The 26,219-nt window shown below is 47.4% G+C and overlaps 13 protein-coding genes across 13 annotated transcripts; 8 read left to right on the plus strand and 5 right to left on the minus strand.

The window, feature by feature from the left end:
* The first annotated feature begins 829 nt into the window (after window positions 1–829).
* Window positions 830–1,909, plus strand: FOXG_14723 (uncharacterized protein). Its single transcript, XM_018394784.1, has 2 exons — window positions 830–1,072; window positions 1,251–1,909. The coding sequence occupies exons 1-2, from the start codon at window positions 861–863 to the stop codon at window positions 1,852–1,854; spliced, it is 816 nt and encodes a 271-aa protein (XP_018254344.1). The 5' UTR covers window positions 830–860; the 3' UTR covers window positions 1,855–1,909.
* A 285-nt stretch (window positions 1,910–2,194) lies between these two features.
* On the plus strand, window positions 2,195–4,426 carry FOXG_14724 (uncharacterized protein). The gene has a single exon (XM_018394785.1). It carries the CDS (start codon window positions 2,345–2,347, stop codon window positions 3,986–3,988), a length of 1,644 nt encoding a protein of 547 aa, XP_018254345.1. The 5' UTR covers window positions 2,195–2,344; the 3' UTR covers window positions 3,989–4,426.
* An 88-nt stretch (window positions 4,427–4,514) lies between these two features.
* On the plus strand, window positions 4,515–5,128 carry FOXG_21619 (uncharacterized protein). Its single transcript, XM_018401961.1, has 3 exons — window positions 4,515–4,718; window positions 4,776–4,835; window positions 4,894–5,128. Exons 1-3 carry the CDS (start codon window positions 4,695–4,697, stop codon window positions 4,999–5,001), a joined length of 192 nt encoding a protein of 63 aa, XP_018254346.1. The 5' UTR covers window positions 4,515–4,694; the 3' UTR covers window positions 5,002–5,128.
* Window positions 5,129–5,175: 47 nt separating this feature from the next.
* FOXG_14725 (uncharacterized protein) lies at window positions 5,176–6,796 on the minus strand (the record flags this gene model as incomplete). The annotated part of the gene is made up of 6 exons (XM_018394786.1): window positions 6,653–6,796; window positions 6,480–6,606; window positions 6,212–6,427; window positions 6,099–6,166; window positions 5,718–6,048; window positions 5,176–5,672 (listed from the first exon to the last, which is right to left on the minus strand). Exons 1-6 carry the CDS (start codon window positions 6,746–6,748, stop codon window positions 5,176–5,178), a joined length of 1,335 nt encoding a protein of 444 aa, XP_018254347.1. The 5' UTR covers window positions 6,749–6,796.
* Window positions 6,797–7,858: 1,062 nt separating this feature from the next.
* FOXG_14726 (uncharacterized protein) lies at window positions 7,859–8,726 on the minus strand (the record flags this gene model as incomplete). Its single annotated transcript, XM_018394787.1, has 3 exons — window positions 7,859–8,086; window positions 8,113–8,322; window positions 8,415–8,726. The coding sequence occupies 3 exons, from the start codon at window positions 8,724–8,726 to the stop codon at window positions 7,859–7,861; spliced, it is 750 nt and encodes a 249-aa protein (XP_018254348.1).
* A 923-nt stretch (window positions 8,727–9,649) lies between these two features.
* Window positions 9,650–11,147, plus strand: FOXG_14727 (uncharacterized protein). Its single transcript, XM_018394788.1, has one exon. The coding sequence runs from the start codon at window positions 9,905–9,907 to the stop codon at window positions 11,066–11,068; it is 1,164 nt and encodes a 387-aa protein (XP_018254349.1). The 5' UTR covers window positions 9,650–9,904; the 3' UTR covers window positions 11,069–11,147.
* Window positions 11,148–11,180: 33 nt separating this feature from the next.
* On the minus strand, window positions 11,181–13,132 carry FOXG_14728 (uncharacterized protein; the record flags this gene model as incomplete). Its single annotated transcript, XM_018394789.1, has 6 exons — window positions 11,181–11,501; window positions 11,557–11,975; window positions 12,027–12,249; window positions 12,305–12,727; window positions 12,796–12,848; window positions 12,898–13,132. 6 exons carry the CDS (start codon window positions 13,130–13,132, stop codon window positions 11,181–11,183), a joined length of 1,674 nt encoding a protein of 557 aa, XP_018254350.1.
* A 705-nt stretch (window positions 13,133–13,837) lies between these two features.
* Window positions 13,838–15,121, plus strand: FOXG_14729 (uncharacterized protein; the record flags this gene model as incomplete). Its single annotated transcript, XM_018394790.1, has 1 exon — window positions 13,838–15,121. The coding sequence occupies one exon, from the start codon at window positions 13,838–13,840 to the stop codon at window positions 15,119–15,121; it is 1,284 nt and encodes a 427-aa protein (XP_018254351.1).
* Window positions 15,122–15,712: 591 nt separating this feature from the next.
* Window positions 15,713–16,325, plus strand: FOXG_14730 (uncharacterized protein). The gene has a single exon (XM_018394791.1). It carries the CDS (start codon window positions 15,774–15,776, stop codon window positions 16,293–16,295), a length of 522 nt encoding a protein of 173 aa, XP_018254352.1. The 5' UTR covers window positions 15,713–15,773; the 3' UTR covers window positions 16,296–16,325.
* A 1,184-nt stretch (window positions 16,326–17,509) lies between these two features.
* Window positions 17,510–18,577, minus strand: FOXG_14731 (uncharacterized protein; the record flags this gene model as incomplete). Its single annotated transcript, XM_018394792.1, has 3 exons — window positions 17,510–18,151; window positions 18,200–18,269; window positions 18,318–18,577. The coding sequence occupies 3 exons, from the start codon at window positions 18,575–18,577 to the stop codon at window positions 17,510–17,512; spliced, it is 972 nt and encodes a 323-aa protein (XP_018254353.1).
* Window positions 18,578–19,510: 933 nt separating this feature from the next.
* FOXG_14732 (uncharacterized protein) lies at window positions 19,511–21,131 on the plus strand (the record flags this gene model as incomplete). Its single annotated transcript, XM_018394793.1, has 3 exons — window positions 19,511–19,818; window positions 19,872–20,108; window positions 20,159–21,131. 3 exons carry the CDS (start codon window positions 19,511–19,513, stop codon window positions 21,129–21,131), a joined length of 1,518 nt encoding a protein of 505 aa, XP_018254354.1.
* Window positions 21,132–21,468: 337 nt separating this feature from the next.
* FOXG_14733 (citrate synthase) lies at window positions 21,469–23,305 on the plus strand. Its single transcript, XM_018394794.1, has one exon. It carries the CDS (start codon window positions 21,546–21,548, stop codon window positions 23,031–23,033), a length of 1,488 nt encoding a protein of 495 aa, XP_018254355.1. The 5' UTR covers window positions 21,469–21,545; the 3' UTR covers window positions 23,034–23,305.
* A 40-nt stretch (window positions 23,306–23,345) lies between these two features.
* On the minus strand, window positions 23,346–25,632 carry FOXG_14734 (acid phosphatase). The gene is made up of 2 exons (XM_018394795.1): window positions 23,902–25,632; window positions 23,346–23,852 (listed from the first exon to the last, which is right to left on the minus strand). The coding sequence occupies exons 1-2, from the start codon at window positions 24,996–24,998 to the stop codon at window positions 23,390–23,392; spliced, it is 1,560 nt and encodes a 519-aa protein (XP_018254356.1). The 5' UTR covers window positions 24,999–25,632; the 3' UTR covers window positions 23,346–23,389.
* Between the last annotated feature and the right edge of the window lie 587 nt (window positions 25,633–26,219).

Raw genomic sequence — 26,219 nt, forward strand, 5'->3', positions numbered from 1 at the left:
AAATACTTGTGGACTTTGGGGGGTATAGTGTCGGCTTTCCTTGGTAGTTGGCCCATTATCAGACATTGTATTTGTAGCACGTAAGAATGGATTTAAATGTTATTACTTGAGGATTGGTTTGTTCTGCTTGAAGGTGAGGATGAATGCCTTTACAGGACGGCGCTGACAACTGAGATGCATTCGTCTATTACTTCGAAAAGAAAAAGGCTGGGTCCAAATTGTTTTACCCTAGCGTCGCCAAAGTATCTTTGTTCCGGATACTTATTGTGCATTTCACTTGTTTCAGCCTACAGTCCTAAGGTTTGTCGCCATCCATGGGGTGAACAAGTGCAATAAGGAATGCTGTGATGAATTATCACTTGATGCAAAAAATGGGTTAATAGTGATGTAAACGCCGTGGCAACATGTAAGACGTTCCGCGTTGGTACTGTTAAAGGAATGGGTCCAGGACACGTACGCGATTCCTTGAAGAAATGGAGTCTTGAAAAATTCCAGCGATCTACAGGGTAGTCTATATACCATAGAATTAATCATGCCACATCTATCTCACAGATGTCAGGTGTACAGCATGAGCGCCGCACTTTGAATCACGGCTTATTTGCTGTCAGACACGACCATTATTGGCACTACTCGTTAGTATCTGCTGGCTGTTTAAACATTTACATCAGAGACATCGACCAGAAATTGACCAATTGAACCTTTTTGTCTGCGTGATTGAATTGAGAAGAGGGATAGGCGGCTGGATCTTGTCATGTGATCCTTTGGACTGATTGGCTGAAAACCGCCCAGCTCCAGGATGAGAATGTCAGCCTGTCCTCAACCAACCTCCTCACCTCTCTACCCCTCTATAGCCCAACAAGATGGATGTGGCTTCAGAGGAGCCAGCACCGCCTCATTGGAGGGAGATTAAATTCAGCTTCAGTAGCCAAGATACTGACTCGGAGTTGGTGGTAATGTGCAACTACCGCCAGTTCATTATTTCCGCCTCCGCAGACAGCTTCTCCCAGTCTCCGGCCCTGAAAAGCAAATATTTGTTCTTTTTAGAAGTTGCCGACAACTACGAGCTCGATGGGTACACTCTTGAAGACCTTTACGACTGGATTATCGAACCACTTTTACCTAAATTCAGACAGCTGCCAGAGATAACTTCAACTTTGACACTACAACACTTTCTTTTCCCTGGAGACGGACAAATATGCCATCCGAGGGGATGGAGAACAGCTAGTTGTTATTCCGTCTAACGATAGCAGCGACATAACCCCCATATTCGGCATCCCACTACCAGAAGAGAAATGCGCGACTTGGCCTCATTATCATCCGAAGGACGTTCAACTGCCCAAGAAGAGGAACACTCACGGACCACCATCATATACACCATCCAGAGTTCTCTTAAAGAACAGAAAGGGCGCCTTTTTCAAGCCCATGAGGTGTGGAGACCAGAAATCATTTATGAACGAGCTTGATAAATACCAGAGCATACGCGATGCCCACCTAGACGAGTCGCTTCTAATCTCACAACTCATTGGCCTGGTTCGAGATCAGACTGGCCAAGCTTTTGGCTTGCTCTTGAACTATATCGACTGCGGTCACAGAATCTTGCTCTGCGCAGCACAACCGGATACATCGAGGGAGCTCAGACCAACATGGGCTCAGCAACTGCATGCTGCTGGTATTGTCTGGGGCGATGCGAAACCCGATAATGTCCTTGTCGACCAAAAGAACGATGCATGGCTGATTGACTTTGGTGGAGGGTATACGAATGGCTGGGTGTCTAAGGAGCTATCGGGTACTGTAGAGGGCGATTTGCAGGCGTTGAAGAAGATAAATGAGTTCTTATTCCAGGGTAGTCTGTGAGTCACAGATCGCAATCCACTGGTCGAGATCACAGTCTCTTTATTACAATTGGAAGGGATTTATTACGAGAAGTGTCGGACTCGTTATTGCTTTAGATTACTAAAAATTATCTACAAGATCGGAGACGGAGAGATTAGAAAGGCCGACCCACTGAGACGTAGTCCTACTAGCCTTTCGTCCCATTGCTTTCGCTTGTTCCAAAAAGTCATTCTTGGGATGAGATGAATATTTTTGTAAAGGCAATGCTCGGAGCCGGAAGATTATGTTTCGCGAATGCGGGGTTTGAGACTTCAACAATTGGTCAAGCAGTAATCCGTCAGCACTAACTTCAATGCACCTTTGATAATCCCGTCCTTGAAAACTGTTGCCTTGATATAAATCCGTAAACTCCGACATCTTCGACTAATGATGCAAAAAAGCACCATCTGCATCTTAACAAAGGTGGGGTGAGCCCCATGAGCTTTCACTCAAACTACCACACAATCACACCATGCCGCCTGTTGAACGCGGTTGGATCACCTTCTTCGTCGACCGCGTCTTCGGCTGGTGGTCCGGCTTACCTAGAGAAACAAGCAGCTACACAACTGAATTCATCCAAATCCCAATCGGAGATGTGAAACTCGCCGCAAATCTATATCAACCAACCACTTCCCCTCGCGGCACGATTCTCATCCGTACGTCCTATGGTATCGCACCGCTCATGGCTCTTGGAAACGCACGTATGTTTGCTTCCCGAGGTTACCAGGTCTTACTCGCCGCTTGTAGAGGCACAGATCCTTCTGACGGTCAGGACGTCGTACCTGCAGTTCATGAAGCAGAAGATGGTCTTGCGACTGTTGCTTGGATGCGTGAACAGCCTTGGTATACGGGATCTTTTGCTACTTACGGAGGATCTTACCTTGGACATACCCAGTGGGCTATTCTGACCGACCCACCGCCGGATATGAAGGCTGCTATCATCAGTACTGGCCCAGTCGACTTTGGTGCCTTTACTTGGGGCACTGGAGCGATGGAAACACATATGATCGCCTGGGCAGCCTTGATGACTGCTCCGAAGCGGGGTATCACTCCTGGTTTGCCATATATCAGGAAGCTACCTCAAACACTGCAGCCTGTGTACGATTCTCTGCCTCTCATGGATGGTATAAAGGGCCATTTGCAGAATAAGGAGCCCCCGTGGCTGGAAGAATTAATCAGTCAAAGTGATACGTCCACTCCGTTTTGGTCGAGGGCTGATCAGAGTGTCGCACTGCAAAAGGCCAAGATTCCGATCTTGCAGTCTACAGGGTGGAACGATAGCGTTCTGCCGATGATTTTGAACCAGCACAGCGGTTTAGTGGAACAAGGAGCACCGGCCTTTCTGACCATCGGTCCATGGTCACACCTTGGCTCACAACGAGGTCCAACGTTGATTGAAGGTTTACAGTTCTTTGATTACTATCTCGCCGGTCGCGGCACCGCTCCTAGAGCATCGCCATGTCGAGTTTTCGTTACAGGCTTGAATGAATGGCGAGATCTGACCAGCTGGCCACCGCCCGCTTCGTCCACGCGAGACTTCTTCTTATCCCCAAACGCCCTCAGCAAAGAACAGCCTGAGCAAGCATCAAGTTCAAGTTTCACATTCAAACCTAATGACGCAACTCCTCCTATTGGTATGCCTCGGCCTTTCGACGATGTCCAGCCCACAAACTACAATGACACTCAGCTCGCACAACGCTCCGATGTTGCGGTCTTCGATACCCCACCACTCGAGAGTGATATAGAAGTCTGCGGCAAACCATTGATCGAACTTCATCATTCCACCGATAATCCACACGCTGATATTCTAGTTCGGCTTAGCGAAGTCGATAGCAGGGGAAAGTCTACCCGCATAAGTGATGTTTACAAAAGACTAGATCCTACAAGAGGTCCTGAGCCGCTGAGTCTTGTGTTGGTGGATTGCGCGCATGTTTTCCGCAAGGGAATGAAGATCCGTGTGATCATCGCCGGTGGTGCACATCCAGCTTATTTGCGCAACCTCGGAACGGGGGAAAACCAGGCGTACGGGGCGACGACCAAACCGGCAGTTCACACGATTCATCATTCTAAAGACGCTGTGTCAAGACTAACTCTCCCCGTCACGGCTCGAAATTAATCCTGCTTTTGGCCTGGCTGTTCGCAACCGTGGCAATGGTAAAGCTGCAGTTGAGGGACCGGTTCAAGCCGGATATCTCTACTCAAGAAGGCCACCATCGGGGTATAAATGTGAGATCTGCAGGATCACCTGGCTACGGAGAATGAAGATTGAAATTCGCGGCATCAACTAGGACGACTATCCTTACTGGATTCTTTATAATAGGGGCATGAATATTTACAGAGATCTCCGGAATCGGTGCCAGGCGCAGTGAACTGGTGCTAGGAGTGGCTGGTTCGGTCATCTCAGGACAGAGAGTATTTTGCAGATCTGCACGAATAGTAAGACATCTATCTAAAACATGCGACAAATTGACATCCTGCGAAATCTGAATGGATGGCCCAATTGTGGAGCAAATTAGTGAGTGACGTATATATTGCCAAATAATACACTTTGCACTATCGCATACTGGCACTGTAATTCATGTGATTTTGCCGATTAGCCGTTGAGCAAACCCTAATCCTTTTACCTATGACATAGTGCTCGTCATAAAAACCATATTCACGTCATTGCTGACAGTTCTCAGCTGAAAGATTCCCAAGATAATAACTAGAGTCGTATATAAAACTTCGCAGAGTTTCTTCGGATTCATTTACTCTTGACCAGCACCAGACCCAGCGGTTAATCAACACCCTTCCGGCAAGATAGAAACTCAACAAAAGACATCATGCCCGAGACAAAAGGCCAAGGAGTAAGCATTTCCATTAGATCCATCACAATCAACATTCACCTTACTGATCGATTACAGGAAAAGAAGGATCAGTCAGCGCCACCACCTCAACCCAAAGAAGCGCATGAACATGAAGAGGTTTGTTTTATCTATTACCCGCAAGTCTTTACTTAAGCATACCTAACAGTCTCAACAGCATCATCATGGTAAAGACTTTGCAAAAAGGGCTGGCCACGCAATCACTTTTGGTGCAGGTGCCACTATTGGATCAGACGCCGTAAATGGGGTTATTAAAAACCTGTAATAGCAGTGACATTAACTCTGTCTTTCCATAACCCATCTGATAAGATAGTCTAAATGTATCCAAGCGCCAAGAACTTGCAGTAACGATTTGTAAACCAGATAATTATAATAGATATCAATAACATCGAATTACTACTGACTAAAGTGTTTTATTATGTTTATAAATACCGGATAGCTACGGAAACAGCGGTATCTCATCTACGCTCTTCAAGATCCGACTTGCTTCTGTCATGGCCCTCTTCTCTTTCGTCCTCACTCCATTCTCAAACCCTTCCCTCAAACTTATCGCCGCTCGCCTCGGTCTCGCAACACGAAGTCCAGAATTCCTCGTCATCTCAACGTCAGCCACCCACTGCACAACCTCCTCCTCTTCCGCCTTGATCTCTTGGTCCAATGTCCTTTCACAATGCGACCCAAATGCGAATATCCGCCCAAATGATGTAGGAAACACTTTGTGCAGAAACAGTCGAACTGTTGGCAAGCATGGGGCTGCGATACTGACAGAGCTTTCTATTCCGGCCCATACCATTAGGTCCATGTAGTCCCATGTTATGTTGTTGGAATGGCCGTAGAGAACGTTGTATCGCATTTTGAGACAGCTTGCAACGAGGACGACGACTCCGAGACTGAACATCAAGACGATGCCGAGTTTTCGACGGAAGGTTGATTTCGCTATCAATGTAAGCTTGCATCCTCTCAACACGTGGCTGGACATACTTTTCCATATGAGCGGTATTGGAAGCACCAGCACAACGACATCAAAGATGATATTGGTGATGTTGATTGACCATTGCAGTTTGTTCAAGTCCATGCACCAAACGTCGACATCTTCTCCACCAAATCGATCCCAGTTCCATCGTATTGGTGCGCACTGGAAGATGTTCAGTGACATGAACACGCCTGTGCTGAGACTGACGGTGAGAATGCATGCCCAGCATAATTGGCAGAACAAGGTATAAACGTGGCACAGACGAATATAAAACAGGATTATTGTGACTTTAGTCATTCCGAGAAGTAGAGTGTAGACAGGGCAGTCAATCCAGAAGAGCTTGTCAAGTTAGCTTTAAACGACTGAGACGCGGAGGCAGTGTATAGTACCTTGAGTGCATGGGATAGATCATCGGCGTTGACCCACCAAATATCCTGCCCAAATGCCGACATCAACGCTGCAATGCATCAGTCAGTTTCTCAGCATATGACTCGGTTCTTACCATGGTGTCCAATGCCAAAGTATACGATGTAAATAACCAGAGAAGTGAATGAAAGCCAATCTTCGGGCGAAATTTTTCGGACAATGAATAGTTTTGTGTAAACGCGAATGACTGCACAAAGGATGCAAAGAATGTGTATGGAAAGGTAAGGCCAGGCGTCATTCCGTCGATCTCGTAGTGGTCGCTCGCATGTTTGGTCGAGATATCGCAACGAAGCTGGGACAGTCAATCTATGGTGGCCAGAATCCGATTTCGGTCTATTACGTACCGAAGACTTGTGGAACCTTGCAATGGCTCTTGAGGCAGGGTATCAAGTCATTCTGAAAGGTAGTGGAGGTACAGAAGCAACTCAGCTCATTGCAGGCCGGGCTGATCAACGTTCGGAAACATATTTGCTACTCAAATCAGCAACAAGTATTACAAGGTGAACTTATCACAAACCGCGCATTCAGCAAGACTCGCGTCAAGAGTTGAAGTGCTGCCCAGGCCAGTAAATGCAAACAAACTAACCAGCGCAGATAAAACGCCTGCCCTCATTGCAAGAGGCGCATCTCAAAACGGACATAGAGTTGAAGAGAACAAGCGAAGCTCAGAGGACCAGGGCCAGGGAATGGGGACACAAAAAGGGGAGAGGGGCGATGGAGATCGTTTTAGTGAGACAATCTTGGTGCATGTGCTGGGTCCCAGGCTTTCGGCAGTGGATTTTCCTGGGTGACGATCCTGGCCAAGCGTCTTTGCGAGCCGGTATCCGAGGATGAATAAATGTCTGAGCGTATCGGCAAAAGAATGGCTATTGGAGCTTTAAAGTCCAAAAGGGTTCAACTATGCCTCTTAGCTCAGGATAGCTAAGGAACAATTTCTCACGAGTGATTCGTTTCATCAATTGCGATTGGTCGAGAAAGTTGCAGTGTCGATGAAACACTGAGTCGTGGCGTTGCTTGAGTTTGCACTTAAGACTGCTAGACCTACGCTAATGGGATAGCTCGAGTCATGACAACGATACTTCACGTGGGAATTACTCCGAAGCGCAAATCATGTGCGTCATCGCATATAATAATGGTATCGAGTCAAGAGACTCTGTTACTTCATATGGCGGGTTATACTCTCAACAAAGTGGAATAAGTAAATGAAGAGAGTCATCGAGGACCTGGGACTTGTGTTTTATTAAGCGCAGGTATATAATAAATACTGGAATGAATAAGAAAGCTTAATAAGTAAATGTCATCTTAGTTCTTAGGATATATAATATAATAATATTATAATTTAGTTAAAGGACGTAATATTAAGATTTTATACTTTTTTGTTTTATGTGCCTTAATATCTTAACTCTGTAGTAAGGCTTTCTAGTACTAAATAGTTTCTTATGGCCAGAAGTGACGAGACATTCTAAGGCTGTCCTGAGCCATCGTTTGAGATCCAGATCCAATTACGTATTCATTACTGCAAAAGGTTCTGCTCTGCTGCTTCCATCTTCTCCTCCGCTTCAAATATCGCCATGTGTGCCTTCTCTATCTCAACGTACCCTTCTTTCATTTCACCAGCAATCTTCAAAAGACGTCGAGATTGGCCGTTGCTAGCATACTCGGTTTCGTAGCGCTCGTGCAAATGATCTGAGTCGCTTAACGCGCTGGCTAAGTCGAGCTTTCTTTATAGCATGGCGGCCTTGAGCTGGAGGTAGTTCGACCTCCTTTTTTCAGCAGAAAGAGACATCTTATTAAGTAACCCTTCCAAAAGTTCAGATGATGCAAACTCGCGAAGACGCAGAATCTTATCTTCGAGGTCTTGCGGCTTCTTGTTATCAGCTGCTGCATGACTCTTTGCTGAGTGCTGATCCTTCTTTCCGAGGTTATAAACAACCTCCCAACCCTTCACCTTCTGTATAGAAAGCTGAGTTCTTTTACGTTTTCCTGGACAATCTTGCGAGATCGTTGTAGTTGGTCAGCACTTCTCGAGGCAGCTTTGCGCAGACGTTGCACTTCGTTAGAATGCCGCATGCAGAGCCGTAATTCTTCAGTTTCTTGCTGTTTGAGTCTCTTCTTGAGTTCCAAACTGTGCTTTCGTAAGTCAGATATAGCACTGTCTACAACAGTGTCTCCCAGTTCTTCTGGGCTCTTGTGAGGAGGGCGTTCTATAATCAGCAAAGTGCTCCCGCATGATCCATAAAGGGTATTGCTTCCTCACAGTGCGGTCGCCAGGCTAGAACCTTGTAGCCCGCTACTTCAACTGCGCTCAAGGCATCAAGTGCACACTTATCATCGATTTTTCCACCAGACAGAGGGGTTTCAACGGCAACATCGTCGCGAAGGAGCAAATCATATTGAAACCAAGGAACGACAACAAGTTCATAGTCACCCTTAAGGATTGCGTCTAAGTCATTGGACGCAAACCAGTCAGAGAAGCCTAGCTTAGGTGACATGCGTACGGCAAGCGCATGGCCCTCATTGGAGTACGCATCAAGCATGCACTTGACAATACAGCCACTCGAAAGGGCCTCGCGGCGCTTGGCTCCGTTCATTGTAGGTCTTCCAGTAGATGTAACCGCATCAACTTCATTTGCGGAGGGATTCGGCGCAGGAGGGGATGTTGTGGCTATTGAGACTCCAATTGAGTGTGTTGATGAATTTGACGGTTTGCGTTGTTGTAGGGAGGCGACTGAATTGAGCACAAGTGGCTGCTGATTCACCTTACATGGTCAATTCCTGAACAACGAACTGTCTACTCTACGAAGCACTGATAACTATACCGAAGGGCAATGTTCAAAAGCTAGTCTGGTGTTCATTCGACGACATGAGTATTCACATATGAACAAGCTGAGATAACTTTCTTTGAGTAATACTAAATCACATAGCTAATCTGACACAAAACTACCGTAAAACCCCCGGAAAATAGAACAGTATTATAGATACCTTTTCTACTGAAGATAATAGCAGATCTAATATCTCATGAGATTAATTAGTCAAGATATATGCTTATCAGTTCCATAGCCCCATTCCATTTTACTGAGTCTTCACGGTACCCGGAACCAGTGCAGGTTGTCCTAGCTCGACCCTGGCTCTGTCCAATGAGAGGGCTGGGCCCCGGGGAGTAATATTCTGACGTTAAACCGGGTATCAAAATTAACTAGTCTAAAGATCTACTAAAATAAACTAAACTTACCTGAGTCTTTTCGTCACTTAGAATAAGCGACCTAAGTTTTCCCCGCCACGGAACAGACGGCATCTCAATTTCTCCGTATCGTTCGAGCGAACATGAAATGAGTTCTTGGTTATCCACAAACCATTCAGCATCATCATGACTGCATTGCCTGAGAACATTTCAGGATTTCTAACCTTATCCAATGAAGTCTTGCTTATGGTAGTTAGGCTATGCAGAGGCATAGAACGAAAGCACCAGAATGACAGTATCTCCAGGCTGAGATTAACCTGCCAGAGGTTTTGCCTGCTCTGCAGCGATTATGCTGTTCGTCGCTGCGGCACTTTAGATTTCAGCCGTCCAGAGAGTATCAAGTTATTTCGACAAGTGCTTGAAAATCCTCGAATCGCAGAAGGAGTATGCGAAGTCAATGTGCGGTTGCATTTCTACCATCCATGGATTGCGGCCAGTCTTGACAATTTCACCGCAGCCACTTTGTCTGAATGGGGGCAACGAGCACACATTTTCGATGAGCCAATTGGCATCAACTCAAACGGACAAATGTCGTTTGAGTGCTTGGTACAACGATTTGTCAACGACATACATATGCATAATGATGAGTCTGAAGAGCCATCTATATCGCGCAACAGGGCAGACGAGACAAGCTATCCCAAGGGTATCCTACAACATGCTTATGAAAAATACAAAGAAAGATACGATTCACAGATACTCTTGCATGGCGACGGCGCCTTTGCACTCGGGATAGCTGAGATCATGACGAGACTGCCAAATATCCGGCATGTCACGCTCCATGACGGCGTTCTTGAAAACAACTATGATCTCGGCCGCAAGTTTGATCCAATTGACGAACAAGACACCTCAGCTCAAGCCAATATTCTAATGCAAGTCCTTTCTCGGCCTATGCTATGGGAGGAAGCACGCTGGATCCAACAAAGCGAGTTCATCTGGCCTGGGGTTCCGACGAGATTACTCGTGGATATTCCCCTAACACTGGGCGCAGTGGATTCACTAGTTATCGATCAACTCTCCATCCACGTATCAGCTGCGCCAGATTACACGACAATGCAACTCAGCAGAGATGACCGGGGCAGGTTATCAGACGCCATCAAACGACTCGACCTTTTGCAGTTCAGCTTTTCGCCACGGTGCCGCAGCGGTTGTGGTCCGTGGATTAAGAATGGAGAGGAGAACGATACGATCAGGACAGCGAGAGAGATGGAGGTTATCAATGAATACTTGGGTGCAATCTTCAACGCCGGATGCATAGCACATGCTGATATAAACCTTGGCGAATTTTGGTACAGCTTAGGTCTTAAGTCCATGCTCGCTGCTCCGGCCTCAGTTGGTATTGGGTTCATGTGGCCTCTGGGGTCTGACTTGCGCTCCATTCACCTCACCGAGATCTCCGTCACCATTATGCAACTTGGAACGTTGGCTGCGGCTCTCGGCATTGGATCAGAGGTTTCGTTATTTTTAGTTCACATCAGAGTAGGGTCATGGCGAGATGCTCTTCAAACATTGAGAGACGGGTTGCGTAATCCGCAGTCAGTTTCTATCAGACACCCTATTGGTGGTGAGGTTCAGAACCTCACAGAGGACCAAATCGAGTCAGCTTTCGGCTCGCGACACACAGAAGAGGGCACAAAGGCTGAATGTTATGCTATGGGTAGAATGGTAGAGAATCCACTTAATGAACCTAGCTAGATACCACACGGCTTTTGAAGATGATGTTAGCCTAGACACAAAAGAGCATTAACAAACTATAAACAAAATAAAGCTATATGTTATTACCTCAATTGGTGTTTCATGATATACGCTATGCCCCCTCAGCTGTACGTTGGCCAGCACCTACGGTTGCCTCCCCCTTCAAGCGGTAAAATTCATCAATTTCCTTCTCATAAAGCTTCAAAGCAGCTCGGCGTGAGATGGTTCCCTTCTCTGTACGTGGAAGTGGTCGTTTGCCATCTGCGATAATGATATAATCTCTTCTCAAGTAGCCCCTCAGCAGTTGGTTCTGATCTGCTTGGTCAATGATATCCCCAAGACCTTTCCTCAGCCCTTCAATGGTCTCTGAGTCTCTTGGAGTATCGTCTTTCAGTTCTACCATTAGACAAGCGAACTTCTGCCCGTTTCCAATCTGTCAAATGTGTAAGCGATTCAAGATCATGCTGCACAACCTCAGGCTCACATACCATCACACATCCTTTGACATTGGGATGAGCACAGATCATATTCTCCGTCTCGATGGGAGACAGCTTCTGCGCATCTTCCAAACAAATGATGTCGTTGCTTCTACCCATGTAGAGCCAGAGGTTAGGCTTTGTCGGGTGTTTGATGAACAAATCCTTGAAGTTGAATTCTTCCACGTCGGGAAAAGTATGGAAGATTCCTTGATGCAGAGCCCAGTGTTCATTCTTGACGGCGCGCTGCTCAAACAGACCCCTCTCGATTTCAGTGTACTCAAACCCGGCGTAAGGGTGGAACGAAACCCATAGGAAATCTTCCTTCTCCACCAGCATGTCACCCATGAAGAGGCCTTCAGTTGTTCCGAAGAGATTGTGAACACGTACCACCTCATTCACCTTAGCGGCAAGCTCTGCGCTAACGGGGCCTAGAAGAGATTTGTTAACGGAGTGTTTGGCGAAGTGAAGTGAGAACGTACCTCCCCCAGCTCCGATGAACTTAGATGATTTGAACCTTTGCAGTACTTCAGGGTGCTGGCCCAGTTCGTTGACGTACACAGGCATGAAGTGCCAAATATCAATGTTGCCGTGATCTGCAAGTGACGCGAGCAGATTCATGTCAGGGTGCACGCCAACAGGGCCCATCACGCTATGGGTGTCAAAAAGGAACGTCGAGAAAAGGTTCATAAAGATTCCGGGACCCTGCCTTCAAAGTCAGTTGCACCATCTCCAAGGCGATGTAGTTGTCATGACTTACATGAAGAAGTACACAAGGGGAATAGAGTCTATCGCCCTTTTCATACAAGGTTGCCCAAGGACGAGCGCCGTTGTCACCCTCGAATGGCGGTAGAATGCGAGCGGCGTCCATGGTAGCAAGCAAGCCGTTGCTGAGATAGATGGGCTTGGGCAGGCCTGTTGTACCAGACGTATGGAGGATGCAGAACGTGTCACCCATTGCTTCGTCATAGGTCTTGGTATAAGGATAGTGAGGTGAGCTGGACGCGTCGAGGAGCTCTGTTACAGTGGGAATCTCCATAATACGCAGCTTCCAGGTCTGCTGGATTTTCTCGACCAAAGGATACGGCGGGTAATCGACCGGATGAACCCAAAGGCTACATTTTGTCGCCTCAAGGAGACCCAAAGCAGCTTCAATGCTGTTACCTGGCGACAAAAAGATATCCTGAGCAGTGTTATCAGCCGTTAAATGAAAGCCTCGAGACATTATCCTGGCTTGGTAACGTAACTTACTTGGTATCCTACTTTGACGCAGGCCAGATTCAGCAGGAAATAGCGTATGTCATCTTGTCTGGTCAGCATCCACCTGATGCTGTATAAGCCAAAGATACTTACGTGGTCCTATATAACCAATGGTTTGGAATGATTCACTCTTACCAACAAGAGATTCCAACCACCAGGCGGTCTTATTCACTGCGTTGGCAAACTTGCGAGCCGTAACCTCGGTGAAACCTTTGGAAATGTCGGCAGACTTGGCAATGGAGTAAATAACTCGATCTGGTTCATCTCTGGACATCTCATCCAGGATGCAAGGAATGAGCCTCCTACCGAGTTCTCCAGCTGGTGCCATGGTTGTTGAGATAATGAAATTATGTGGAAGTGAAGCGATGTGTCATGTAATTGTGGGAGCTATTGAAATGGAACAGCAACACCAGGGACAGGCTTTAAACCCCAGATGGGAGGGGCTGTTACTGACCTGTCTAGTTTTCATGTCTTCTCGGTGCACTCACATACCGACGGGCGTGGCCGCATAACAGATAGCGCCGAGTTCACGTGGATAGATTTATGCATTTACTGCCCGAGAGCGTGCAAACTTCCGATTGGCAGTTGTCATGCTGCAAGTTGGCGGCTCGAATTAAGCTTTCGGCCGAAATTGCCGTCAGAAAGGTGCGGAGCACACGGCAGTTGTTGGACAGGGATTAGTATGTGTGTTTATGGAGTCTCGGACGTTCAATTGAAACATGCATCTTTCCTCGCGTGGGGCCTCCATTCGACAATTCAAGAGCTCCTCTCGCTTATTAATGATTTCAAGGCTCATTGAGGGGCCAGGAACGTAGCGTGGTATTCATACAACGTGTAGAGTGATTTGTTGTCTTCTACGAGGACATGTATCTAGTAAGCTCTGAAGCCACGTACACGCTCGAAGTCTGCACAACATCAGTTCCCTTTTTTTATCCAAGGAGCCATCGCAGCACAGTATCAAAGAAGTCAATTCTTCCGTACCTGTCACCTCATTGTCTTAACCCAAGCCATCAACAACACCCAATCTATAGCCATGGAACTGGACCCAATCGCTATCCCGGATCCAATCATTACTGAGATTGATACTCCCACTGAAGATCCTGATACGCCTCCAGATGGCGGATACGGATGGGTCATCATCTTTGTTTGCTTCATTCACACATTCTGGATCAATCTCTGGGCCGGGTCCTGGGGTATCCTACAGGCAGCTCTGCTTCGAACAACCCTCAAAGGCTCTTCGCTGAGCGCCTTGTCATTCGTCGGTAGTCTCGGTGTAGCCTTGGGTCCCGCGCTCGGAATACCCGCCATCCGAATAGTTCGAATCATCGGAGCTCGTGCAGGCATGACGATTGGAATTGTCATATATGGGCTCGGCTGCCTAGCGAGCAGTTGGGCTGTTGGAAGCCTCGTGGGGTTATTCTTCGCCTGTGGAGTCTCATATGGCATTGGATCAGCTTTCACAGACACCTTGTATAATACTCTTCCGGTATTATGGTTCAAGAAGAGACTTGGATTGGCGAATGGCATCGTCAAGCTTGGTGGCAGTTTTGGGGCTCTCGTTGGAGCTGTTTCAGTTGGCTATCTGACTGAAGGCATTGGAGTCGCTTGGACCTTTCGGATATTGGGCATTGCGTCCCTCCTTACGGGCATACCCACCGCTCTACTCATCAAGGATCGCGGTGCTCCCCCAGAGTATCCTGTCAAATGGTCTGTCTTCAGAGATGCCTGCTTCTCATGGCATTTCGCGGCTGGCGCAGTTGGGATCTTCCCCATATATGCACCAACCTTCTTCCTCCCCTACATCAACAATGCTCTTGGGTTCTCAAACTCTACATCCATAGCCACGCTTGCTTGTCTTTTGGTGTGTATGTCGGTAGGCCGAATCTTGACAGGCTATGCGTGCGATAGGGTCGGCTCCATGAATGCCTTGTTCTTTACCTCTCTGGTAAATGCGGTTTCTCTGTTTGCCGTGTGGCCTTTTTCTTCCAACCTGGGATTAGTTCTGTTGTTTTGCATTCTCAACGGCCTGTCAAATGGAGGTTTTGCAGTGGCGATTCCTACCGCCGTCGGTCGCCACTTACCAATCGATGATGCGCCAGGAGCATTGAGTTTGCTTTTCACTGGATGGGCTCCAGGTATAATGGGAGGAAATGCAATATCAGCGGCTCTTATTCAGGTCACGCATGCAGATGTTGCAGAATCCATTGTGCCTTTCCGGCCTGCCATGTACTATTTTGGTGGAACAGCCTTACTTAGTACTGCTTGCGGTCTTGTAGCTCGTTTAATCTATAGCCGCGACATGCGAGTGATTGCCTGATAAGAGGAGGGCTTATGATTATGGTTTTATTTCTCGATTTTACATATTAGCTGGAGGTTAAGTGTTTTCATCATAGACATTCTTTAATACATGGTTTAGAGTGTAAATACTTTGAAAGTTCTTTTAAATTATCCTGGTGTAGTCGTTTGGTGATATTTCTCGCTCAAACTCGGTTACACCTTGATTGTCAAAACCCTTTCTAGCTTTGAGAGAAGTTACATCAATGACAAGGAAGAATGGCAACCTGGCTATTATTCTAATCAAGATCATCACTAATCCTAAGCAGATTGGAGGAACTTGACCCCGGCTCGGCAATCAGGCAATTGGTCGAAGGGTTATTTCGGACTGTTCTATAAGGAAAAATGTACGGAGTGACAATTTGAGACCCGAGGTCGGAAACTTCATCGGACAAACTTCTCTCAACAACGTCCTTTCCTCCAGGTCTTACAGGGGGTTTTGTTAACTGCCGAAACTCAGTTGTTGTCTCCAAACACGTACCGCGAGACCAAAAATGTTGGTTGCTGAACATGCCACTTGGTATAAATCCCAAACAATACCAGCATCATCTTGCCAGATTAACCACCATTAGCCCTGCACTCTCAAGCTATCTCATCACAATATCACTTGATTCCAATATTCTTCATCATCCACAATGGCCGCAGCTGTATCTAACGCCCACAATTCTCTGCCTCAAGCAAGACCCTCCTCTGCAGGCCAAAGCCACTCTGATCTTCTCAAAGTTGTCCGATCTGATCAGCCCTTCAAATCAGCAGCCATATCCCTCGTTTCTCTCCCACCTGGAGCCCTATTTGCCAAAATCACTGAGGCAACTCATGCTCCCCGCGCTACCTGGACCTCGTTCCAGACTGGCCGCGATGAGCACATGGAGTTCAACTCTGACATTGTCTTCATCAATCACTCCTGCGACCCTAATCTCGTGGTTGATACTGCACGCATGGAGGTTCGCGTGGCAGATGATCGTCATATCGCCAGGGGTGACGAGCTGACTTGGTTCTATCCAAGTGCGGAATGGGAAATGGCTCAGTCGTTCCCTTGTGAATGCGGAACAGAGAGGTGTTTGGTCGCTATTCGGGGCTCACGATACGTTGAGCCTGAGAAGCTGAAGGGGTACTTCTTGAACCAACATATACATGAGCTCATGGAGGAGCAGTAGCTCGAGCAGTAATTTGCATTTAAATCTCAGACCTTGTTACTATGACAGGGAACTCACAGTAAATCCGTGATACTATCTCTATAGTCCAATGATAGTAACAAGATTATTTTACTTAAACAGTATCGCTTTATAATCTATTGAATCCAAGGAGATTGAAATGAAGGTTTATGGTCTTTGTTGCCTGCATTCACCAACTTGAATTTATCCTTCTCGTTTACAATACCTCTTCTTGCTATTACCTATCAGGATGTTGAAGATTGTCATTGGCCTATTCTGCTTATTGATACATAAACAAAAGCAGCGGACACTATGAAATACCTGCATAAGCCGACAACCTGAATTCAAAAGTTCTTTCCTGCAAGATGCTTGAATTCATGATCCCTAAGAGGTCTTACGTGGCCTGCATCTTGAGCCTTTTGAGAATACTTTATTTATTATAGTTTAGAAAACCCTCCGAAGCCCCTGTTACAGATTTGACAATCCCGGTAACCGGCTTGCATTCAGGATCGACAACACATCTCGGCACATGAAAAAGGAAGCTTCAGGTTGAATATGGACTTCAGAAGTACAATGGTCCCAGACTATAAACAATAATGGAACGAGCTCAATCCTGATGTTGGGAGCCATTAATATATTATTTTAGCTATATATTTTGCGTCTTCCCGCGTTCCAAATCATTTGAGTAAATAGACATCAATTGAACAGAGAAAGAGTGCTGGTCTCAGAGTCATAGTTTCGACAAACATGATTTAGCATTTCCTTATACCGTCGATGACAACAATGCTCTTCCCCATACGGGTCTCACAGTGCATAACTGTGGATGATCAACGGAACACTGTCTATGATAGATTAGTGAGAAGACACGAGGCTTCCAGATGATCATGACCTTTCGTTGAGTCTCAATTGGTGCGGCAATACCCTTGTGCTGTTGGAGTTACCTCATAACTTTCTTAATGATCACGATGCTTGAGGCTCGGGCTTCGGCGTCCTTGCGAGTCGGAAGTAACAAAGTTTAATTTGAGTTCACTGGCATTACGATTCACCGCAAAGGAGGAGAAGACCAGGGAGTACCCACAAAGAGTGGAGGCTCGGGCCGTTGCCGCCCGTTAGTCATGGAAAGCATTAGTGCCAGAGTCAACTCATCTTAATTTAGGTTGGCTATGTATGAGGAGAGGAGAATAGAGAGAAGAGGCATCATCAATTGATTGGCCGATCTAGGCATGGACACCAAGTACCTGTTCCATTCCACCAGTCAGGACCGTGTTCTTCTCCTGCTCAGCATGGTCCGCAGAATAAGCTCTATACTTGATACTGGCCAGAGACTGGGCGGTAACCCTGGACCCATCGGCGTCGACAAAGGTCACGTCGTCCCCGGGACGAAGAAGGTAGGCGATGGAATATCTATGCCCCTCATCACTCGCACGGCCATCCCTAACGACCCTGTGAACACAGGAATACAAGGTCTTGCCCGAGAGGAAACGAAGAGCGTCGCCAACATTGATGACGGCGTCGTTCTCCCGCGGCTCGACCCACTCCCAATTGCCGTTGCTGGGCTCAACAACCTGAAGTCCCCACTCATCGCTAAAGAGAATAGTCAAGGACCCCAGATCGGTATGTTTTTGATGGGTGAGCTTTCCCGGATAGCTCAACATGGCAAGGATGGTATCAGATGATTTTTCGTGGTCGTGATACTCGAGGAACTGGCCAGGGACGCCTAGAGCCCGAGAGTAGCAGTCCAGCAAAACGTCGACTACACGCTCGCAAAGAGCTACGTAGTCGGGGATGAGAGTTCCAGCCTTCTTGAACAGAGCAGGAAGCGTGGAAGCTAGATTAGTTCCCAAGTCGTGCGTCCCAATCTGTCTTCAAGTCAGTCATGAATCAGCTGAACCGATAATATGCCTTACAGCAAGATGCTCAAAAGATTCATCGGGGCGACTGGGATCGACGGCAGTGAAGGTGCCCTTTTTGACATATCTAAAAGTCTAATCAGCGCCGAATCACTCATAACTGCGGTCTACTTACCCGCGCGTAGGAACGCCCTTGCTATCAAGTTGCTTGATGTCATCGGGCTGACCAAAATATTCTTTCATCGCCTTGAGAACTTCCTTCTTCTTCCTGGGCAGGCCAGCTGCACCACTATGGTCAAAGTCTAGGTAGAAGAATCCGGCTGTACGGCTTGCAGCCATGAGCTTTTCAATCTCTTTCGCATCTCGTCTTTCGAGAGCGGAGTAGTTGATTGTCTCAATGGAGGCAATTGGGATACTGTCAACGGCAGAAGGCATGGCGAACGTTGTTTTAGTTGTTAGAGATATAGAACGGGTTGGTAAGGTCTTCGCAAAGATGTTACAACACAGTCTTGAACTTTTCTGTACATTCTGGAAAAATAGCTTATATAGATTACATACTGTTACTTTAATATTAAGAATATGTGGCTACATTCTGCACTCAGGGATCAACTTCATTTTCTCCCATGCCAATGGCATATCTTCGCCGATGTTATGACCGGAATGTTACATATCCTCAGCACATGAAACTCGGTCAGGTGAGTGGGAATTGCCGACGCCATCAGACTCCGGCATAAGACAAACAATGCCACGTATATCAATTGACTCGTGGAGCAGAGAAAAAGCAAACTTGATACATAATTGGAGTGATTTGTAATGGACTCATGCAGGTGGACTCGAATTCATAATGACCTCGTGTACATTATGCATAAACAGACCGGCAGTAACGGACTACGGCAGATAGAGATTAAAGGAATCATACGATATCAAGCATACATAGATGCAATGGAACTTCCGAACGCAGTCAGGGATAACTTGTATTCCGGTCCTTACATCCGCTGCGACATCCGCGCCTTGCCTGACAATACACAATATTACGTCCCAGCAATAAGAGGTACGGAGTATGGGTTCACGGCCCCGGAGACATTTTCCAGATGCCGATGGGCTTTTGGATGCAAGTGTTAATCCGATGGCTAGTATCAACCCAGGGTGATAGTTCTCGACCCTGTCCGAGTCATTATGATGCCGCTGCGACCTTACTTTAGCGGAGTATACATTCTATAGCATATTGATGTGCATTGGCGGCCCTCGGCACGGATAATCACATTACATTCGAGAAGTTTCTTATAACTAATACGGGCTTGGATATATCATGCTCGCTTGTATTCTTCCTCACTCACATTGGCATCTACATTGTCAACCTCCGGAACAATGTCTCTTGATTCTCTGTTGCTTTCGCCCTGGGCGCCCTTAGCGGTACTTTTATGTGTACTGCTATTCTATATTCTTCCCTACTTCTACACCTACAGACACCTGCGAGGAATCCCTGGTCCGCTGCTGGCCCGCTTCTCAGACCTGTGGCTCCTGTATATCTGCCGCCAGTCTAAGCGTTCATACACTGTATACGATCTTCACGAGCGGCTTGGGCCCGTCGTCAGGATCCAGCCGAACCACGTTAGTATCGTTGACGAAAGGGCCATCAATCTAGTATATGGCCATGGGAATGGGTTGGAAAAGTCGTAAGTTGCACGTGCATGTCTTGCTCATGTTCCACTATGCTCACTTCAACAAGATCCTGGTACGATTCTTCCATTTCTCTCACTCGAAGCATCTTCACGGCGAGGAAGCGCGCCGAACATGCTCGAAAGAGAAGGTATATCGCCCATAGCTTCGCCCCCAAGTCGTCTCGTGCGGCCGAAGGGCCCATCGCCGACAAAGTGGAGCTTCTGGTCCGTAAGTGGGACGAGATAATCGACAAAGGGCCGCAGTTTGATGGGTTCACACAACTTGAATGCAGACGATGGTTCACGTAAGTGCTTTCGAGACTGCTTAGCTGACATATACTAACCTTGCAACTAGATACTTGTCGTTTGACATCACCGGTGATCTTCTCTTCAGCGAGCCATTTGGAATGCTTGAGAATGGCTCTGATCTGGTCAAGATTGACAACAAGCCCAGGTCCTACGTGTCCATGATGAACAGTCTTGCGCAAAGGAGTGCCGCCGTCGCTACTCTTGGCGTCTTGCCCTGGCTGAAGCCGCATGCACATCACCTGCCTGATCCCTTCTTCCACAGAGGAATGGATGGGCTGCAGAACCTGCTGGGCGTAACTTCCGCTCATGTCAAGGAGCGCATGGCTGCAGGACAAGACAATCATGATGATTGGCTCTCACTTCTACTTCGAGCGCGTGATGATCAAGGGGAATTGCTCAAATTCGAAGAGATTGCGTCTGAGTCCTTGACCTTGTTTATGGCAGCCATTGAGACCGTCAGCAACACGCTCTCTGCCATGATGTACTACCTCGCCACCTCACCCTCTTCACTGCAAAAGCTGCAAGCTGAGGTGGACTCTATCGATATTCCTGGAACAGTTCCTCCTTTTACGAATGTCCGGGCTCTTCCATATCTAGACGCTGTGCTCAACGAGACAATGTGTCTTCACAGTGTCCTCGGGATAGGCCTTCCTCGAGAGGTGCTTCCCGGGTCCAAGGGAGTTCATTTGGACTCTTTTTACTTTCCTCCTGGCACAGTTTTAAGCGTTCCAATCTATGCCATTCACCGGTCTAGAGACATCTGGGGCCAGGATGCCAATAATTTTCGGCCTGAGAGATGGGAGAAGCTGTCGGACCGCCAGAAAACTTCTTTTATCCCATTTGGCCATGGCCCGGCAGCATGCGTTGGACGTAACCTAGCAGAAGTTGAGATGAAGATTATTGCGGCAACTTTGATAAAAAGATATAATTTTTGCATGATGGATTCTGAGATTGAATCTACGGAGGGAACAACACGTAAGCTTATCAAAGTCAACATTGGAATTAAAAGGCGGCAATAAAAAAGGTCATTAGTAGGTCTTGCAATTAGATAGATAAAGTACTTGATGATAAAGAGTTGAAATAACTTATTCTGTTTTGATCAATATCTCATGTCAGACTTGTAGGGTAGCTAGCAATCCCCGGGCGCAGAGAACGGAGGGACTTGGCCGGTATCTTGAAATGTCACAAAACACTACTATTGGTGTTAGTGCTGATGTCGTCCCACCTCCCGCTCTAAATGCCGCCAAACCTCAGAAGGCCGAGGTCTTTACAAGTTCCACTTATCTTATCGTGCCGAGGTTGGTCTCCACGTGACGTGTCATCGACGCGTTTGCATCTGAAATCCATTTTAAATCATCGAGACTCATTGCTTATCTCCATCAACTTGACATAATCACTCCATATCTTTTCCCTCATCTTGTATTATTTAAATCATGGTTTCGGCACAGGATAAAGGTCGTCGCGAGACGCTCACGGTCGTGGATAACAGAACAAACCAGACCTACGAGATCCCCATCACTCACAATTCCATCCCAGCGACTGAATTCAAGAAGATCAAAGCCGAGCCTGGCAATGATCGTCCAGAGGATGAGACCACGCAGGGTCTTAGGGTCTACGATCCCGCGTACATGAACACCGCTGTTGTGCAGAGCAAAATCACATACATCAACGGCCTGGACGGCGTCCTTCGATACCGCGGATATCCAATTGAGCAGTTGGTCGAGAAGAGCAATTTTCTCGAGTCGGCGTATCTTCTCATCTACGGAGACCTTCCAACTCAGGCGCAGTATGATGAATGGCAGGGAGAGGTGATGCATCACACGTATATCCACAGCGATATCGAGAATATGTTCAAGTCGTTCCGCTACGACTCTCATCCGATGTCCATGTTGAGCGCGGCGTTCGCTACACTGGGAGCCTTTGCTCCGGAAGCTAATCCCTCGCTTGCAGGGCAGAAGCTCTACACCAACGCTGCTTCTGGCAACATGGATTCCCTCAAGATGCTAGACAAGCAGATTCTTCGAATTCTCGGAAAGGCACCTACTTTGGCGGCTGCGTCGTACCGAATGCGACAGGGCCGACCCTTCAACCGCCCTGCACAAGGCTTGTCGTACACTGGAAATTTCCTGTATCTGTTGGATAACCTATCTGAGCCAGAATACCAACCTCATCCTGTTCTTGCAAAGGCCTTGGACAAGCTCTTCATTCTCCACGCCGACCACGAAGTCAACTGCTCTACGGCCACAGTCTTGCAAGTTGGAAGTTCTCTGGTCGATCCTTATAGCGTTGTTGCTGCTGGATGCGCGGCACTCTACGGTCCATCTCACGGCGGAGCATCCGAGTCAGCGATCAGAATGCTTATTGAGATTGGGTCCCCCGAGAACGTCCCTGCATTCATGCAAGCGGTTGAGAGAAGGGAGCGAGTCCTCGTAGGCTTCGGCCATCGCGTCTACAAGAACGTTGATCCCCGCTCAACAGCCATCCGCAAGCTCGCCGAAGAAGTCTTCGAAGTCACCGGCAGAAACAAGCTCCTCGACACAGCCCTGACGCTAGCCGACTACGCCCGCAAGAGTGAGTTCATGCGCAGCAGGAACTTGTACCCCAACGTGGACTTTTACTCTGGACTGATCTACCAGGCCATGGGATTCCCGCTTGATTTCTATCCTGTTTTGTTTGCTGTTCCACGATGTGTTGGATGGTTGGCGCACTGGAGACAGATGATGCTGAACAAGTCGGGCGTCAAGATCTGGAGGCCGAGACAGCTTTATGTCGGAGAGGGGGAGAGGGAGTATGTTGATACCAAGGACCGAAAGGAAAAGCCTGATGCTACTGTTTTTGATGCTCCTGTCAAGGTTGAACATGGAGGTGAGAAGCAGCGTGCTCTACTTGCTGCTAGTGCAGGGCTGAAGAGTAAGCTGTAAAGCGCAAGACATAGTTGGGATTGCTGTATATTTTATCCGGTACCTTCGTTTGATAAGCTCTGGTAGTTTTGAAGGCTATTATATTATTATGGGCAGGTAGTTTTATCCCGAGAATGCATTAAGCTCCTTATTAAAGACGAAGGGACGTTGTTCCGGAGTGGTTACTATTTAGCAAGGTTTGTAGGATGGATATCTAATATTTTCCATGGCATGACCAATCGGTCAAGGCATTCATTCACTGCACTCAATCATGAAACAAAAATCATACTTGGAAGGTATCTTGACGAGGTTAATACCTTTGCAACTATGACCCTCACGTATGAATTGGTGACTATGTGTAGCTACAAGTACCAAGTTTACAGCTTGAGTGGTTCCCAGAAGCTGGAACAATAGAGGTTGCAGTAGAGCCAGGCCAGCAAGCCAGATCCAGAGCATTCAGAGGAGCAAGAGGAATCAGACGAGCCAGATGAGCTGTAAGAATTGTAGCCCTCGCAAGTCAAGGATGGATCTTTCAAGACAGTGAGTTCATCGCCGACCAGACCATCGTGGCCTTGAATAAACTGCCAAGACAGGGTTGTTGCGTTATAAACCGTCAACTTGGAAAAGCCAAAACTGGTCAAGTTACGGTGAGCAGTTATGTCGGGTATAGGCTGAGACATATTGATGGTAGAGTGGCTTTCAATGTTTCCAGCAGCGCCGTTAATAAGATGAACCATCGAATATCCAGGGTTCACCTCGTAGGTGTTAGGACTTTTAACCGCGGCAGTGTCGACGGCGCAGTTTCTTATGGGCTTGAGGCGCTCATACCAGTGAACATGGCTAGGAGCAGTTAGTCAGCGTGTTTGACAAATTCGAGATGACAACTTACCCAGCAATATACAGATCAACCTTGTGCTTCAAGAGCAACTTCTCAAAGGCCTCGCGAAGGTGCAAATGATAGTTGCCGCCGTGGGAGCTATACATAGGACGATGGCCCATGACGATAACCCAGGGTGTTTTACACCGATCAACATTGGTAAGATCGTTTTTTAACCACTGATATTGCTCATAAGCCTTGTTGTCCTTGATGGAACCGTCAATGTATCCAAAAGGACCAGCATCTGTGATATGCGTCTCGTTGCGCAAAGGATGAGCTTTTCCAGAGAGAAGATATGCCTCTTCCTCCAAGTCATCTGTCTCATAGTCATCACCCAGGTTGATTGTCTTACACTCATAGGTATCCGGTTCGTCCTTCTCAGGCTTGCACTTGGCCTTATCTTTATCCTTGCCTTTGCAGTCTTCCTCCTCCTTTGCCTTCTCGATATCCTCCCGGAATGTCTTGTCCGGGCTGTGAGCGTAATCCGTTTCTGTATCAATAGATACAAAATGAACAAGGCCATAATCGAATGAATGCCAGAAATTCCCGACGCCACCAGACTTGTCGCCTGCCATGGAGAACCGGTTCTGGAAAGCTGTGAAATTGCGCTGTGAAGGTGGACATGAATAATATGTAAGCGTGGCGTTGGGATTATCGCCAGACATGGTGGTGTTTGTTTTGTTCTCGTTGAGATATGACGACAGGACATATGGCGTGTTATCATGGTCGGCACACGTGGCCTCATGATTGCCGGGGAGAACAATGTAAGGGATCTTCATAGTGATGGTATTCATCCACTGCTGCCAAAGATCCCAGTTGGATTCGTAGAGGACACCTACATCGCCGCCACGAGGGCTGCCTTGATTTGGAATCTCATCTGCTGGGAGAGGCGTGTCGAAATAATCGGGATTGGTATCGTTGTTGGGAAGGGAACTGAAGCTGCCGTTGTAGCAGACTGGCCAAACTGATGCGTTGCACTGTATGATGCCAGAGTACCAGTCATCCGCATAGCTGAGATCCCCGCCGTGCCAGACAAACGCGAGCCCGTCCTCATCATTCATGGCTTGGTTCATGTATTTGTAAGTTCCACCGGCATTCGTATACCCCATATCATTGTTGATAGCGATACTGAATTGAGACGGGTTGCCTGTAGCTTGGGCAGTTGTAAAGCTCAAAACAGTAGACTGGGTTGTACCATTCGCAGCAGGGATTTGATAGAAATAGGTTGTACCGGGTTGAAGCTGTTCTATCTGTACGTTGTGAAAGAATTGACTGCATTGGGTAACGGCAACGAGAGAACATGGAGGAGTGCGGTCGTATGTTGCGGTCAAGCCGGTAGCCACATTGTTCAAAGACGAAGGACTGGTTCCCCAGTAAACTGAGGGTGCGACACCGAGACCAAAGGGCGTCTGGTAGTGAATGTTGATACCAACACTGTCTCCTCCAGACTTGGCAGGTATATATGATAGTGAAATGACATTGACGTTGTTGTCAGCATTTTCAGAGGCAGGTTGCACGGCCGGGGCTTCAACTAGACGATGAAATCCTTTACCATTGCCATTAATCGTGGGGTCGAGCCAATCGCCGATGGGGACTTTGGGACCATTGTATGGGTATTTCTCGTCGACGGTCGGTGCTGCTCAAGTAAGCGCAGCGAGAATGCCTGCAATGAGATGCGTCGACTTCATTTTTTGGCTGAGACTTGGGTATTGCCCAGCGAGTGATTGAAAGAGTAGCAAAGGGTTAACAGTCATGCTTTAATACTGGCTGAGGCAAATGCACTTACCATATCAGCTCATTAAATTAACTAGCGACAGAACATCAAAGCCACTCGGTTCATTTGACCAACGGGAAGATGACTGTTTGCATTCGCATCGACTGGTTTCAACGCCAAAAGGAGCTATTGGTGCCACTCAATTCCATAATGATCTTCAACTCGGCACGGAACGACGGGACAACAGCGCCAAACCCCGCGCTTTCACCAATTTGGGTATGGCAATTGGTGATAGATTCCCTTTTTTGCTTATCACAGTGGCAAGTATTGGAGTGGCTGAGAGTGGAAGCGAATATCGGCATCTCATTAGCTGGTTTACGCTAACGAACCTCCCCCTTGCATACGCCAAAGACAACTATCGATATGGTAGTTGGAATGTCAGCCAGCCACAATAGGGTCTCGACTGACCTCTTATCTTATCAGCAGTGAGATAAGGCGACTTGCACTTTAGCGACGTTGAAGCTGGAGCTGAGATTACATTGCTAAAAGAATACCCAGGACCGAGAGTACTGGGCCGGAATAACATGGTGTCTACCTGATATCCGCTGGAAATTTT

This window comes from Fusarium oxysporum, chromosome 12, assembly GCF_000149955.1.
Source record: "Fusarium oxysporum f. sp. lycopersici 4287 chromosome 12, whole genome shotgun sequence".
NCBI lineage: Eukaryota > Fungi > Ascomycota > Sordariomycetes > Hypocreales > Nectriaceae > Fusarium > Fusarium oxysporum.